The sequence below is a fragment of the Plasmopara halstedii genome, assembly GCF_900000015.1.
Source record: "Plasmopara halstedii genome assembly, contig: Scaffold_117, whole genome shotgun sequence".
NCBI classification, from domain to species: Eukaryota; Oomycota; class Peronosporomycetes; order Peronosporales; family Peronosporaceae; genus Plasmopara; species Plasmopara halstedii.
In genome coordinates, this window is record NW_020187038.1 from 292,186 (window position 1) to 308,886 (window position 16,701).

General features: G+C 46.2%; 6 protein-coding genes across 6 annotated transcripts; 4 read left to right on the forward strand and 2 right to left on the reverse strand.

Moving 5' to 3' along the window:
* Positions 1 to 1,446: 1,446 nt before the first annotated feature.
* On the forward strand, positions 1,447 to 1,885 carry PHALS_00654 (uncharacterized protein; the record flags this gene model as incomplete). The annotated part of the gene is made up of 2 exons (XM_024718501.1): positions 1,447 to 1,577; positions 1,813 to 1,885. 2 exons carry the CDS (start codon positions 1,447 to 1,449, stop codon positions 1,883 to 1,885), a joined length of 204 nt encoding a protein of 67 aa, XP_024586885.1.
* A 3,159-nt stretch (positions 1,886 to 5,044) lies between these two features.
* Positions 5,045 to 7,259, forward strand: PHALS_00655 (heterogeneous nuclear ribonucleoprotein; the record flags this gene model as incomplete). Its single annotated transcript, XM_024718512.1, has 5 exons — positions 5,045 to 5,067; positions 5,177 to 5,217; positions 5,295 to 5,461; positions 5,530 to 5,701; positions 5,770 to 7,259. The coding sequence occupies 5 exons, from the start codon at positions 5,045 to 5,047 to the stop codon at positions 7,257 to 7,259; spliced, it is 1,893 nt and encodes a 630-aa protein (XP_024586886.1).
* Positions 7,260 to 7,714: 455 nt separating this feature from the next.
* Positions 7,715 to 9,986, forward strand: PHALS_00656 (uncharacterized protein; the record flags this gene model as incomplete). The annotated part of the gene is made up of 4 exons (XM_024718523.1): positions 7,715 to 8,215; positions 8,277 to 9,545; positions 9,613 to 9,715; positions 9,775 to 9,986. The coding sequence occupies 4 exons, from the start codon at positions 7,715 to 7,717 to the stop codon at positions 9,984 to 9,986; spliced, it is 2,085 nt and encodes a 694-aa protein (XP_024586887.1).
* A 114-nt stretch (positions 9,987 to 10,100) lies between these two features.
* PHALS_00657 (acetyl-acetyltransferase) lies at positions 10,101 to 11,336 on the reverse strand (the record flags this gene model as incomplete). The annotated part of the gene is made up of 1 exon (XM_024718534.1): positions 10,101 to 11,336. The coding sequence occupies one exon, from the start codon at positions 11,334 to 11,336 to the stop codon at positions 10,101 to 10,103; it is 1,236 nt and encodes a 411-aa protein (XP_024586888.1).
* Positions 11,337 to 11,505: 169 nt separating this feature from the next.
* On the forward strand, positions 11,506 to 12,786 carry PHALS_00658 (Predicted E3 ubiquitin ligase involved in peroxisome organization; the record flags this gene model as incomplete). Its single annotated transcript, XM_024718545.1, has 2 exons — positions 11,506 to 11,871; positions 11,959 to 12,786. The coding sequence occupies 2 exons, from the start codon at positions 11,506 to 11,508 to the stop codon at positions 12,784 to 12,786; spliced, it is 1,194 nt and encodes a 397-aa protein (XP_024586889.1).
* Positions 12,787 to 13,203: 417 nt separating this feature from the next.
* On the reverse strand, positions 13,204 to 15,732 carry PHALS_00659 (uncharacterized protein; the record flags this gene model as incomplete). The annotated part of the gene is made up of 1 exon (XM_024718557.1): positions 13,204 to 15,732. The coding sequence occupies one exon, from the start codon at positions 15,730 to 15,732 to the stop codon at positions 13,204 to 13,206; it is 2,529 nt and encodes an 842-aa protein (XP_024586890.1).
* Positions 15,733 to 16,701: the final 969 nt, after the last annotated feature.

Here is a 16,701-nt window from a genome sequence, read left to right on the forward strand (position 1 = left end):
AATCAAAGCAGCCTTACGGGCAGCTTCCAGCCGCCGCTTCTGTGCCTCATATTGGTGATTACACCACGTCCCTCAGGTGACGAGAAGTCAGGAAACGGATATGGGGTCCACAAGGCGCGAGCAGGGCTCGTCTTACGCCGCTGGAGCGGCCCGCCTTCCTCGTCACTCCATCCGGGAAAAGGAGTGTCAGACTCGTAGTCGACCACCTCCACATACCCAACGAAGTCACTCGTCACCGTTAGCGTGCGCGGAGCGCGACGCTCGGGATCATCGAGCCAAGGATTTACATCCCTAAATGCCGCGGAGACACGGTCCGACGTGGCACCGTGTGCAGGAGATGAAGCAGGGATCTGCCCGTGAGCGCTGCCGGATCCAGCGAGACTTGGAAACTTCGGTGTCATTGACACAGAGCTCATTGAGCACGGAAGTCGTTTCGTTCCAACGCAGTGTCTAACGGACACGCAAGCCTCGTGAAGACGATAATCAATTGGAATGGTAAATAATTTTAATCTTAATGGGGGAGAGTGTAACGGGGTTACACATACCCTGGTAGCAGGGGTGTGTGTCACACCAGATGGGCAGGGTGTGACGATACCCAAACAAGACTGCAGTCCGGGGCTGGATGGCCAGTAGTTATACATGTATTTAGATTTTACTGTGCATGATTAGGAAAACCTGTATATTTATACTTAGGCGGCTTTGCCGCAGACAAAAATAAATAAAGTCATTTTTAAATTTAAACGGAAGAGTTAATTAGCCTCGGGTTAAGATTGTAACTACTCATGGAGTAAGCGGATTGCGATCCGCTAAACTCGTACTTGCTCTTAGTATAGAACGAACGATCGGTGACCTAACTTACGCTTCCTCTAAGCGCAAAGCTACGGCAGCCCCGCTGCAGTCGTACACATGATTGGATCATCATATACAGAAATTGTATGAGGCGCAAGATAGACTTTATCAAAGGAATTACGAGGTACAACATTGCAAAATATGTGCTGGTGACACAAAGTGTACAATGAAAAAATGCTAATATGCGCACGGGTGAAATGAGTCAGCGAGGCAAAGAATCGCTGCATGTGTCAGCGCCCTTGGTCGAGCTACCGATCCGGGCAGAGTGCTCGACACTTCTTTGCATATATTCGTTATGAGGATAGTTAGAGTCAGCTCGGTGGTACAAACATCATGACTCTGCGAAATCTTAACACACGAGGGCTCATTTCGCTGCTGTCAGCGACATTACTACTATAAGGGTGAAGCCAAGCCGTTCCCAGAAACTTTTTTTATAATTTGGCGTGCTTGTAACAAACCATTTTGATCGAGATCCGTTTTGAATAAGCAAATCCGTGGCACAAGGTTGAATGAGTCTACAACGCATCATCTACAGAGCAATGTTAAGACAAAATGCATCAAAATGCGTGGTGTCTATAGCACTTCAGCAGGGTGACCATGGAGCTGAAGCAAAAACTCTCATACGCTGTACTTGCGTTATTTAGCGAATGTTCTCCCTTCTCGACTTCACATCTCGAAAACAGTCTGGTTGATCCTGACATTGTGTGTTCATCAACGCGGAATCCGAGGTGCGCGTCAACATATATTTGATAACGGTTTGTAAGGCCACAAAACTACAAAATTTGATAAGCGATGATCAATGATCAAGATGAGCCGAATACTGACATCAGACCGCATTAGCAGTATTGTGGAGTATAACATCCAACGTCGGTGGTGCTGAACTAACTGTAAGCGATTCTTCTGGGTGTTGGATACGCGTCCCTTCCAGGCTGTGCTGCAAAACCATTCACATACGTGCCTCAGCGCAGCGATTCTGCGCGCCGATTTGCTTCTAGCAGATCAGATCGATCAACACGACGGTTCGAACTGTATATAGTCGCAAAGCTCTTGCCAGTTACAACTCATAGCTGCATGATTTGAGCAGCGATAGGTGTATAGTACTTCTGAGGATTTCACCAGTTTAGGGGTTACGTTTTATTAAATGCAGCGAACAAACTACATGAAATCTGCAAAAAAACCAAATAACAGGTTGCAAGGTAAAAGAGCTTGATTTATATAATGCAAAAATTGGGAATTTTGCCTGAATTTTTCAAACAATTACTCACCACAATACCACGAATATTGCAATTTACGCTTCTAAAATACAACTCCCGTCATTGTTGCGGCTATCAATACGCCCAACTGCTTTTGGGAGGCCTGTATATCACCAAATTCCTGTTTAGTCCAGCTACATTACCACCGCGAGCGTTTGTGGGCCAGATTTTCCGCAAGAATCACACAACTATTTGCTCAGTTACTAAAGAACGGTAGAGAGCTATATTCATTTCTGGGAAAAGTCGATAAACTTGCTAATGATCCCCTCTGTAGGCTTGCGGACCTTCTGAGGTGTATACTCTTCGATTGCTTTTCCTGTATGCTTCATTTTATCTACATTTAGACCATATAACGATCACATAAACAGCTCATATTTTACGCTGCATTGAAGTAAATTTCTGGTGAAAGTTAAAACCTGCAAAAAGAATATGCAGAGAGAAGAAGCAGAATTTTTTTGAAAACATTGAGGTCGGAGACCTGATTCTCTTAAACGCGGGAGACCTTCCTACACATGCAATTTCGGCTGTCCTTAACACGAAGCTCTGTCCACGATTTATCGGACCTTGGAAGCCATGGCCAAGCGGAGCTTTCCGGATACGATACATCTTTCGTAAGGGTTCGCACCCACCAGGTGTTCTACGTGGGCTTGCTCAAGCCGATCCGGCAAAAGCGTTAGCGCCGTTGCAGTGTCCACAGGTGCTCGACCACCCAGAAGCTGGACCAGCAACTGATTTTGAGCACGGAGAGCGACGATTTCCGTCTCCAGCGGCGGCAGACTCTCCAACGTCGCACGAAGAGACGCATTCGTCTGCTCGACGGCTAGGAGCTGCTCCGACAGAGCGCGATAGTCCACAATGTGAGGCAGTCGGTGTACAAAGTGCTTCAAGCTCTTGAGGTTTCCCGCGCAGCGGGAAGCGACCTCATTATGATGCTTAGTGGAGCTTCGGTGGCGGCATACCTTGTCCCCAACAGCTTGAAGAGCACCGCGAGTCACCGGACGGCGACCGACCAAGTCGTCATCGTCCACCTGCGATTCTTCTCGACGAGATCAGTGGTGTCCACTACCACGTGGAACCGTTGTGGGTCGACGTCGTCGCCAGGGTCAAACCCAGTAACTTGTGGAGTGGCAGAGACACCCCGACTCCGAGAACTCGTCGAAGTTTGAGGTGACACTTCGGCAAGACTGCCTAGACGTTGTAAACGCCTATGATCAGAAGGATTATGACGTCCCACGCCCCGCGCTTCTCGGCAATAGCAAGGGAAGTCAAAGGATCATAGCTTGAGCTCAGCTTATGGCCCTGAGCTGCTGTGAACACAGACTCAACCGTGTGAGAGACCACAGAGCTCGCGGGAGCGTGCTGGACCAACCCATCGACGATTCGAAGGAAGTCTGCGACGTGCCTTGAATTGTGCAAACACAAACCGAAGATGGCGTTCGACTTGCACGTCCACCTACCTCTGGCTAAGCTGTCCAGCGAGCCGGTGCCGCTGCACCCATCGCTCAAAGAGCTCTTCGTCATTTCCAGCGGTTTCGCCAGGAACAAGCACCACAGGGATTGTCCGCATCGCGGGTACAGGAGCGCCTTTTCTTTGAGCACGAAGTCGAGTGCGGTTCGTATCCGCCTGAATTTTCTGAGGAACTAAGAAGCGAGCCTCAGCTTATGTAGTGACCAGAGGCCCGGTTACGTATAAGCCTGGCGAAAAAAGTAAGCACTCGTTAAGGATATACTGGATGCTGGCAAAGTGCCTCAACTGTCGAGTATTGATTGAACATACAACACCCAAAAGTTGCTCGGCAAAAGCGAAGAATTCCGACGACACCGTCACCAAATTGGTCTTATTGACTGCAACCTCCTTTGCAATCATTTGCAACCAGCTCCGGGTCGAGGACAAAAAGCTCAGCTATATCTCGCGAATTTTCAAAAAGTGACCGCATTCGCAGCTGCAGAGAGCGTGGTAGCCAGAACCCGATGAATCACGATGTCGAGATAGCACTGCTTCGTGCATACGAAGAAGCCCATTAACAGGAGGCACTTCAAACGTAATCATTTTTCGCCATCTTATTCTAAATAATTCTGTTTTGGAGTAAAAGCATATCTATCAGATTCGCTTCTTATAAATGTTTGCCCCGTCCAACCTGATTAAAATAATGTTATCAAATTAAGAGCAATGTCATCAAATTCTAATCTCCGGAGATACTAAAGTTAAAATACAAGAGAAATTCAAGTAACTACAAAGGATTATCACCACAACTTACTACTTACGATTCCACACCATATCCCATCAATGAATTTCGTACGTGTTGCGGTTAGGGGAAATCGAGCGGCCAAAACAGTGTATGGAGAGAATCTTGATTCTCACACATGTTATCATTTTTCATAGCGCGGGGTCGCGAGATGTGTCATAACAAATCTCGCAAAGAAAAATAACTAAATTAAGAAAGCCACCTAACTGAGACTTTCCCGCATTCTTTTTGTCCAATCCTTAGGCATTATCACAAACTTTGACCACTTACGTGCGTCCTCTAGTCCAAAATTTCGACTCAGAAACACAGTAGTGTAGTTAGTATATTAGACTGCCAAGCTCTGAAACAAAACCAACAACGCCGACCGAACGACATCCAAAAGTGCGAGTACGCATCCTCTTCTCATCACTCACCAGCTGCACGAATTTGCAGCAGACTGCATCGTAAAGGAAAACTCTCACTAACGCACTTGCGTCATACGCTCTCCGGGTTATCGCTTCTGTTGTAAGTTTGCGCTTGTCAGGGAGAGAGATTCAAGAGGATTCCTTGTGTTTCTAGACTGTCTCATTTTACAGTCTAGACTACTCAGCGAAACGGCAAAAGTGAAAGCAAGACACTTTAAGTAGCACCACATTTTGCTGGCGGTGTCCTTTTTGGCCACAGCTTGACGTAAGCTTCGCAGTAGGCGACTTAAGCATGACAGACGCTACTAAGTTAGGGTAAGTTGGTGTATGCAGCAGACAATGAGACTTTTTTGTTGTCTACACTGGACTGGATAGTTTCTCTTGGGGATAGTGGCTGATACTTTAAATATGGCGTTGCTTACAGAAAAATATTCATTGGGGGGCTATCGTATGAGACGACTGATGGTACGTTGTGATTGCAAGTAGAGAGAAAGTTGTACAAGTGGTTTAATAGATCTGCTTATCGTCTTATGCGTTTACAGAGAAGCTTCGGTCGTACTTTGGTGCGTACGGCACAGTTACGGATGCCGTGGTTATGAAAGACCCGATTTCTCGGCGATCACGAGGCTTTGGGTTTATTACATATGCGGACCCTTCATGCGTTGATAGAGCATTAGCCCAGCCCAATCACATATTAGATAGCCGTCGGGTACGTGGAGGTTCCTCCCCTCATTGGCTGCTTTGGCATCGATTTGTTCTTACCTTTCATGTTCTCAGGTTGAAGCGAAACGTGCTGTTCCTCGTGCGGAGAGCATGCGCGATATTGGAGGTGGCTCGATAATCAATCGTGGTACTGGTACCAATACAATCTGTAGCATAAGCGCGAGCAGTTTGGTTGGTGCCACAAAGAAGATCTTTGTAGGTGGCTTACATTATGAAACAAAAGATGGTACGTAGTTTGCATATTGTACTACCTCTGGTTCAAAGCACTGCTGATCTCAGTGTACGTGGCTATAGCGGACTTCAAGAAGTATTTTACGCAATATGGCAAGGTCGTGTCGGCTGAAGTAATGTTTAATCGGGAGACAAACAAATCCCGTGGCTTTGGGTTTGTCATCTTTGAGAGTGAAGCCAGTGTGGAGATGGTTCTACAGGAAGCTAATCACGTGATTGATGGCAAGTCAGTCGAGGTTAAGCGTGCTGTTCCACGTACGGACGTGCCTCCTCCACGATCCGTCTCGTCTCGTGGAGGTTCCTTTAGTGGTCTCTCTGGACCAGGCTCTGTTGGAAGCTTGGACGAAATAAGTACGGCTACGACTCCACCCGTGTCACTATGTGGAAGTGTGCCGTCTTCTAATGGTCTGGCCACTGCGATGGGATCCGAGAAGCTCAGTCGAACATCGTCAGCTTCCGCAAATCTCATGCCAAATGGAATGCTGGGAGGATACGCTGCCGCCGTTCGCTATGGTGGTCGCGGAGTGCTTAAAAGCTCAAGCTCGAATGCCATGCCATCGTCGTCAATGACATCGCCACGACTTATGCCCAATAACGAAGATTCGTGCAGCATCAACGGCATCACCTTAGACTCCTCCGCGATCAATGGTGTTGCTGATGCTCTTTCCAGTCTCGTAATTGGCAATGGAAGCTTTTCACGCGGAGGTGGTATTTTGTCCGCAAGTAGCGCTATCCCCTCTCCACCGCTGTCTGCAGGCTCTTCGTCGCGTGGATCAACTGATCATTTTATGGACTCAGCAACGACATCAGTCACGAACGGCCACATGTCCCCGTTAGATGTCGCTTTTCATCCGCTAGACAACGACCCAGTTATTGAGCAATGGAAGTTGTCTCCAAGCTTAGGCCCACAACTTTCACCGAGTGCACCTCATTCTTCACCCACCAAGTCGAGCTTTGTTCTTCACGGACTCGTCGACGATACTTCCCAGCACGGATCGAATCTCTCCTGGCAAGCGTCGCCCTGGCAGCAACAATCGTGGGGGTCTCCGCCTTTACCGCGGACCCAACAGCAGCAACAACCACCGCTTCCACCCGTTCCTACACCATTGTTTTCGATCTTTTCTTCTCAGCACAATGAAGGCACTAGACTGCATGGATCCAGCGCATGGCCTTTAAATGCAGACACGAGTTATGACAATAATGACTCGATTGCACCCTCTGGCCACGATAGCTTTGGCAATAGAATGATGGGTATTGATCTTTCTATCGACGGTGGCTTTGGACATACCGGTAGTGCGTTCGGAATGCACTCTGAAAGTGACACAGACACACCATACTCGTCGCTGGGGAACTTTTTACAGCCAGACTATCTGGCAACAAATCACGATCAGCAGCAACTCGAAAATGAAGGAGCAAAACATTCACTTGACTCGTTTGGACAAATGGTTAGCGATGATGGCGCATCAGATGCAGATGATTTGTGCAAGAACCCTATCTCTGTGAACTACGACCTGCCATCGTCTACAGCAGCGTACCATCGGCAGTACAGATAGATAGCAACACGATGTGGGCAGTCAAGACATCGCTGATGGTTCGTTTTGGAGCATGTTTAAAGTATGTTGTGCTTTTAAGGAGAAATGCGGCGGTGTATCTAGTTGATCATATGTCGGTCTTCGTGTACGTCAATGGCCGGATCTTTATACTTGACGACAAGTAAATAGAGCAAGCAGAGACGGCGATCGTGGAGATGATTGAATGACAAAGACGGAGTGGAGTGAATGAAGAGAATGAAAGAGAATTAGTTGGTAGCGAAATAGTTGAGTAGGAGATAGCACCTAGGTAGTTTGCAGACAAGAAGTGGTAGAAGGCGATCGCGGAGCAAAAGACTTAGAATTTAGGAGCGCATGTCAGCTCACAAAAATTGCATTCGTACAGTAAAGCTTTTGTCGGATAATCATTTGATCTAATCGTATCAACATCTGACTTAGAGGGTAAACCCACAGAAATAATGGGCACAAAGTGGGCAACTTCAAATGAAGAGAATCATTGGCGCCGTACATTTTGCCAAGTGCCATTTAATACTATCTATGAACATGCAGATAAAGGAAAGCGTAGTTTACAAAGTCTAGTGGTGTTCTTTCGACGCAAAGCACAAGCAGAACGTGGTGCAAGTGAACAGCTTCGGGAGCTTTTGTTGGAAGAGATTGGTGCTCTGGAGGAGCCCGGAACGGGTGTTCGACGCGCTTTGCTAGAGCTTAAAACTTTTGTCGATGCTACTTGTAGACAGCAGCTACTGATGGCGCAAGTGCTGGACGAGCAGGTAGCAGAACCTCTGGCGTCGCTGAAAGATGCATCGGAAACATACATTCAAACACTTCAGGGCGAGATCCTGAATGCTAATAATGAGTACAAAGTGGCTGTTGCTGCTCATAAAGAGACGATAAATCGACTAAATAAAGCAACGAGGGAGCTTCGAGAAGCCCGAGAGAAACAAAGACTCGCATTGCATGTAAGCGCTTGTATGCAAAATTAGGTGTCTAGTTGTAATGCTGAATGCTGTGATTACACAGGGCATTGGTGTGCCAGTGTTTGAATTGCAGAGATTGGCGACTCGAGTTGCAAAGTGCGAGGAAGAGCAGGCTGAGGCCGTGATGGCTCGAGCACGGGCAAAGAAGACGTTGTATAATCGAATCATAGCAAGAGATGAGATGACGATGGCTGTGAGTGTCGCGTATCAAAAGGCAGAGGAAGAAAGACTAGATCAGCTAATTGTTAGTCTTCGTCGGTTTCTTCATGTTGAAAAAGAGCGACTGCAGGTATCGCAACAAATGTTGGCGTCATTGGAGACTCACGTACAGAGTTTAAGTCGAGCAGAAGACATTCAGCTGTTTATACACAACCAGCGTGATCCTGACAACATGCACTTTCAGGGCAAAGCATTAGCGTTACTTGATTGGCAGTGGAAAAAGGCACAAAGCGATCGTGGAGTGACTTCAAGGCGACACTTGCACAATCATTTCGAACAACAGGGAAGCATTGAAAGCGGCACGTTGGCCTCGCCCACATCACCGCCGGGTTCAATGGCGACGCCCTTATACTCGAAGCGTGGACATGCTACGGAAACAACAGTGACGGCTTCACCAGACAGCCCCCACACTGTTCTAACACAGAATCCGATGAGTGCTGCGCTTCACCAGTTTTTTGCTGATGATATCGATAGCACAGTTCAGAACAGCGAAGAAAATGGTGAATCGTTGGAATCACAATCCATTGTTGAGTGTGAGAAGCTGAGTTTATCGACTGAAGATATTAGACAGGCTAGAGTCTCAGCAGAAACTCTTGTGCGCGAAACCTGCAAGACAACAGAGGGACGTGCTCTTTTCGTCAAGTGTTTAAATCGACAGCGTAGCTTAGAAACCAAGGTGAAGGACGACGAGAGCTTTGACACTTTAGTTGCGTGTTTTAATACATTTCTTGACGAATGCGTACGCGAAGACGATGTCAAGGCAGCGAAAACGGCCATGATCTTGGCCGAGACATTCTACGTTCCGAAAAATAGACAGAACAAAAGTCGATCACGACTAGATGAAATCGAACAGGAGCGAGATAATGTGTTAATGGGCTGTGCACACTCAAAAGAGGATGAAGATGACGAGTTGAAGCGACAATCCTGGCTTTGTTCTGATTGTAGGGGATATACCGAATGTTCAAGTGAGGAATTGCTTAAACATGTTGATGACACTCACCCCCTACTTCATGGAGGAGGAACTGATCGAGGAGCTACTCGGACATATCTCCAAGAGGAAGTCAAGAAACATTCCATATGGAAGACTCCTTCGGTACATCACTATCTTTTTCCAAAGAACTTAAACATTTGTCCATCTAACGGGTGGAATTTGAACACAGTTCTGGGAGAAAGCTCTTTTACTGGCGATTGGAGAGGAGCTGCAACGAACCCCTCAACCTTGTCCATGGGAAGAACTTTCAAGTGGTGTGGGTAAACACGACAGTAAGTCTTTCACAAATGTACCACATGAGCAATAATGACATTTATTAATGATCCATCAGGTTTGCCATCCCGTGAAGAAGCCGTCTGTCGCGTGCACAACATAGTCTTTGGTCAGCTGGGCTCGTTTACGTTGAGTATGCTCGAATTTGAAGTACCACTTATACAGATTGAGTCTTTCGTGGAAACGATGTGCGATGCCCATGAGTTGACCGAGGACCAACGATTTTTATTGCGAAAAAATTTGCATGAGATTTTCACAACGTTGAAGTGATGGCCAATATTTTAATTCTCGAATTGTTAGACAGTGCATCTACAGGCTGACCGTAAGGGATCATCTTACACAATGGCATTGCGTTACGTCTTTACCTGACCGTTTGTGTGTAATCTAATTCATGCGTTCAATGATCATGGCACCGGCGCCACCACCTCCGTTACAGATTGCTGCACAGCCAATTGTTGCATCCTTTTCTTTCAAGATGTGAATGAGAGTACCTACAATACGCGTGCCAGACATGCCGATCGGGTGGCCGATAGCAACTGCGCCACCGTTGACATTAAGGCGGTCATGCTGGATATTCATGAGACGCATATTCGCCAATGCTACGACCGAAAAGGCTTCGTTGATCTCGTGGTAGTCCACGTCACTCATCTGAAGGCCAGCGTGGTGCAGGGCTAGCGGAACGGCCTTGGAAGGGGCAATCGTGAAGTCCATAGGGTCCTGCGCTGCGTCAGCAAAGCCTCGAATACGCGCCAAAGGAGTAACATTCAATTCTCGAGCCTTGGCCCCAGTCATAAGTACCATGGCAGCTGCGCCATCATTCAGCGACGGCGCGTTTGCCGCCGTGATCGTGCCATTTTTCTTAAATGGCGTGCGTAAGGTCGGAATTTTATCGGGTTTCGTAACAAACATTTCTTCATCCTTGTCATAAACCTGAGATTGATTGCCACGCCCTTTGACGGTCACGGGCGTAATTTCCTTGTTGAAGAAGCCTCGATTACTAGCTTCTACTGCACGGCGGTAGCTCTCAGTCGCATAAGCGTCCTGTTCCTCACGTGAGAAGCCAAAGTCCTCCGCGCATTTTTCCCCGCACATTCCCATCAACTGTTCATTATACGGGTCCCACAATCCGTCATATATCACGCCGTCCACAAGTTGGCCGTGGCCCAAACGATAGCCCGTGCGTGCCTTTGGAACGTAATGCGGAACGTTCGACATACTTTCAAATCCACCAGCTAGCACGATTTGCTGACTACCGCTCTTGAGACTCTGTGCACCGATGGCCAATGCCTTCATGCCGGACGCGCACACTTTGTTGATAGTCGTACACGGAATAGATGTGGGAAACCCCGCCTTAATAACAGACTGGCGTGCTGGCGCCTGGCCAATACCAGCGCTTACTACGTTACCTAGAAACGCCTCTTGAATGTGATCAGGAGTGAGATTTGCTCGCTTGACGGCCTCAGCGTTAGCAATGGCACCCAGTTCGGGCGCTTGAAGCGGTGCAAAAGATCCATTAAAGCACGTGATGGGCGTACGCGCATAGCTGACAATCACAACGTCCGTGTCAGCAGCGCTCGTGCTAAAGAGGCGACGAGAAACTGAGGCAACCTGGCGCAACATTGTCGTCCTTTGATATAGGTAAATGCGGAAGTGGCGCTTGATCATCACTCCAATTTCCTGACGTCAAACAATCTGATTGGATGCATCAACTTCATCTTCAACCAACGTACTTTTAATGATATTACAGGTGGACCACCTGTATAGCTCTCACTACCCACAAACTGTTGAAATGCTTTTCTTAGAACAGACGAAGGGCTTTGCACAAGAAGATGCATCGACGGCGCCATCGCTTTTTGAGCTGCTTATGCACGAGCGTATGGCATCGAGTATCAAGCCAGCGGCTGATTATTTGATTCATGTGCTGTGTGAATCCTATCCGAATTTATCACTGACACTGCCAGTCCGTCACTTTGATGAGAGCTACACGCTTTTACGCCTTTGCATTGAAAGATACTTTTTGTCGAAGTATGACAGTCTATTTACTGAGAAAATTCACGGAATGAAGCGCATTAGGCTGAAAAAAGCTAATAGAGATGCAGAGTCCACGACGGAGCCGTTGACACCTCAAGCAAAGAATCAGGCACTGCTTCTGAATGTACGTCAATCCATAAGTGAATGTCGTCAATTTTATGATGCTCATTGTACAGCATCATTTCAAACTAACTTTATTTTGGGGCTGTAGGTCGTAGTGCCGTACTTGAAGACAAAGCTTGACTCGTGTTATAGGAAGACAGCAGAGCAATTGAGGACAACTCAAATGTCCAATATGAATCAAAGGGAGCAGCAACTTGGCAATTTCTTACGGCGTCTTCGCAGCTTTCAGTGGTTAAACCTTCTTAAAAAAGGCTTTGTTGTGACGTATCCGTTCGCGCACTTTGCATACGAAGGCACTTTTTTTCTTTATCAGTGGTTCTACTTGTTCGGCGATACGCCATACTTTTCGCCTCTTTTGAGACTAATGAAGACGGTGCTTCTAAAAGTCACGTCGGACGATGAGTCGGCGCTTTGTCAAAATGAAGCAACATACCGCACGAATTTAATGAACAAGTTGGCTGGTCCCAATATTTTTGCCAGGTTGCAGCGACTTGTGCATCGCGCGACATGGGTGATGCTTGATTATTCGCATATGCTGTTACTGCTAGGGGTTGCCGCATACAAGCTTGTCGAGTGGGTGTATCTGGATGAGGACCTGGCAGCCAAGCTACGACACAATCGCTCGGACGCACCAATTCCACCTCCGCCACTTCCACCAAAAGTTCCTGAAGAATCGTTAGCTCTTGCGACTGTGGACGCAACACGTTGCCCACTATGCAAGAAGAAGCGCGTGAATCCCGCAATGACTTCTTCCGGCTTTGTTTTTTGCTATCCATGTATATATCGCTACGTAGAGCAACATGGACAGTGTCCTATTACGCAGATAAAGTGTGAAGCTTCGACGATAATTAAAATTTACGATGATGCTCGAGATCCGTATGCAAGCTCAACTTCTGTCCATGATTATGAAAACTAAGCGATGATCAGCAGCCGCGCTATCGCGAGAAATAGCTCAGTTCGTACTACTGCGACTCGTAATTTGAAGTGGCCACAATGTTGCGCGTCGAAGCGTGGATGATGGAGGCAAGGGCATGGGACGTCTAGTCAAAGGATACGCAGTTGCGTAACACGAACGTGCTTTAGCAGGAATATCAATCATTGAGCTGATTCTTCTCGTCGAACATTTTTTTTAGTTCAGTGGTGTACGCTGGGTCTCCAGATTTTGTAATTTCGTGCTCTGCTAAAAACGTTCTGTGAAGCCATAATCTTGCCCTTTGAAGCGGTTGTCAGTGACACATGAGTATCAATGTTCTTAAGACATTAGGCGTCAGCGCTGCGCATGAAAAATTGCAAGGTATCATGCCTACTTGGTGGTCATTTGAATACTTGCCGGTCATAAAGCGTTACTGTGATGTGGATTAACCATTTTCTGGCGCTTTCGATTTACCCATCGGTCGATGTCTCTTTCGTACAGTTGTTCTCTTAGCAGCATAAGTGACTGAAATTGTTGTGCGTGCAAGGTGCTTTCCAGCTCAAAATCTGAAAGCATCAGACGTGCTTCCTCCATTTGTTTGATACAAAGAACAAAATCACACAGGTTTCTGTCGGCTACTGGGACGACAAGCGATGGCCACACCGTTGCAACCCCACCGGCGAAAGCTTCAAGAGAATCAAAACGAGCATCCATAAGGTTCCATGCCACACGAAAAGGCGTTTCTGGTGTGCACATTTCAAGCGCACATCTTAAATTTTCGTCCAAGGCGAAAGCTTGACGGAATAATTTGTGCTCTTCCTGAATAACTTTAATTTCAGCTTTAGTTAGAGTCCCAAGCAACGAAGTCTCAAAGGGTTTAAGCATCTCTTCAAACTCATCCAAGCTAAGAAGTGCAAGCTCGTGAGGCATTACTGGCGGTAGCACTTCCGTCACAACAGTTGCTGCTCCGTATGTTGGAATAGTACAAGCGGCACATTGCTGCTTTAGACTGACGCTGAGCTCGACCAGCGCTGCAATCATGTTCGCAGCACCTGTTGCAAAGCTTTCAGCGGTGGATCTAACTATTGTATTACCATCCTGTTTGACCAAATTGCGAGCAAGCTCACTAGCTTTTAATACAAACTCCTCCGTGTGGGTCTTGGACAAAGCTACTCGATTGTCCAAAGATATATAGTCTACAAAACTTAATTGAGGTATTGATTTTGGATCCTTGTAAATTTGGGCATGAAGACTAGTAATTAATTCTCCTGCCAAGCTAGCCATTACATTGGCTTGCTGATCTATCGTCACATAATGCTTCATCAAGACCTCATAAACAGCATGAGCACGAATGAGTATCCATTGCAAGACTTGAAGCTCCACCCACCAGGACACAGGGATCACTATTGAAGGGTTTGACGGAGATTTGGAATCTTTTAGATGTTCTTGAAGAAATAAGCTATGGGTAACAAACATATTTATCTCCCGGCCGAACGCCATAGGAGGACTCGAAGCGCGGTAGACTTCGGCATCTAGCTGTTCCCGGAAAGTTGGATCCTTCTTTATCTTTGAGCTCACACGATGATCCTTACGAACATATTCGCTTAGTTTTTTCTGCATCTGGAGAAAATTCCCGTTGTCGATTGAAGTGCAAAATGTATGCAAGATGTGTTGAAGCTGACTAATACAGTTGGAGGATCGATAAAGCACGGATCCTTTGGCTGCGTGTTGAAAATGCTCAACCACTTCATTCAAGCGAAATGGGAAGGGGAGAACTCCAGTTGTTGTAACACCCAGTAGCTTTGTTCTCCAGTGAGGATGCACCGTAGTGAGTACTCGGTTCAATGTTTTGATTATCATTTTGTCACATCGACCAGTACACTCAGGAATTGCTACCAAATGAGCACTTCGAAGCCCTCCGATTCGATTGTAAAACCTTACGCGCACATCCAGATACGAGAACTGAGGATGATGAGCAACGGTACAAAATTCCAGCGAAAATCCCCACGACTCTTCAAGCAATTTTGAAAGGATGTTTAAGCATACAGCAATTCCAAATCTGGTAAATTCAGTCGTCTGAGCTTCATTGTACTCGGGGGTCATATTTTCATTCACACAACTCTTCTTCAATTCTTTCTCGTTTGCTTGCGCTACTGTCATAGCTTCACTCGATGTACACGATGGTCCAATTTCCATCGGACTTTTCACAACATCATTTAATAGCAGAGGTGCATAAAGCTTACAAGTTTGTAAAGAGGCTGAAATTTGGGCTCCTGATAACCCTTCTTTCGCCAACTCCATAACAAAGTCTAATTGAGTCTTGGCGTAGAGTACCACTCGATACACAGGTGGTTCGGCTCGAATCACATAACACTCTTCAAAAGTGTTGGGAGGTGGACACCATCGTGGACAATTTGACGGTAACTCTCCTTCGTAATTATGATGGGTCATGTATTGGTACATTAATCGATCTCTCGTATAAACTGTGGGCTCAACTGGACCCATACCATCTGCCATGACTGCCACAATCTCTACAATGCTCGCCATGATATCAAAACAGCGTCCTCGCTCATGAATCTCTGGTATCAAAACTTCATCTGTACGATTACAAATGTTACTCTTTGTATCCGTCACTGCCGATTCTGTTGTCGAGGAAAAAAACTTATACTTGTCGCTATCACTCAAATCTTTATACTTAAGCCATTGCGTTGGGTGCTGCAATTGATGGTGCTGTGTGTATTGATCAGGTCGAAACGAGTCTCGAAAGTATTTGATTGTACTGGCACACTTGCGCTTTTTCTCAGCTCGTTGCTCGCGACCAAAGTGCTGGCAGAATAAACAAACAGCTTCGTCAACTTCACCTGTTGATTCATCGTGTGACACTGCCGCAATTCCAAAGCGTAATTCGTGTCCCGGCAAGTATTTGAGCGTGCGACTTCGTGTGCCCATTTGAGATTAGAATCTTTTGCATAGATGTGCATACCGGTAAACACCGTTTCAAAAATATTATTACTCATACCGGATGGAAATCATCACACCGTACATTTGGATAGTACATATGACTGGTGTGAGTACACGATTATCAAAGAGTATGTAGTATACGATAGTATACAGGAGTATTACTACTTTTTTTGCACAATTGTGCAACATCAAAATTATCTCATTTGAGGTAAATTACTTTTCATTGCATTAGTTTGAATGTTAAAGTATCTGTATTTATGATGATGGTGGGACCTCGTAATGGTAGGTCCGTGGTGCTTGTGGTGCAAGTCAAGTAAGGAAGACAATTATATTGTGATACGTTTATCAAACATTAGACTTATTATAATTGAGCCGTCGCTCTCAAATTGATAATCTTAGTAATTAGTCATTTTAGACGCTCACAGTTCCGCTGCTGGGTTGAATGGACACTTGCAGCGGGGCTGCCGTGGCTTTGCGCTTGAGGAAGCGTCTTTAGGTCACCGACCTTTCGTTCTTTACAATAATCAAGTCCTAGTGCAGCGGATAGCAATCCGCTGCCTCTAAATTTACTACAAAGCCTTAACCAAGGCAAACGAACACTTCTGTTCAAAATCGAAACTAATTTTTATTTTTATTTTTCTATTCTGATGTTAAAAGTTTAGAGTTTCCTTAATATACTATATATATATATATTAAAATCTAAATACATCCATAACTACTCGTAACACCCTTCCCCCTTAGGATTGAGAACATTTATAATACCAATCAATTATTGCCTCAACGAGGCTCGCGTGTCCGTTAGACACTGCAACTCCAATTGTTGAAACAAACAACTTCCTTGCTCAATAAGCCCTGTGTCAATGAAACCATAATCTCCAAGTCTCGCCGGTTCTGACGGTGAGCATGGGCAGAGCCCAACTTCATCTCTCGCACTCGGTGCAACGTCGGACAGTGCGT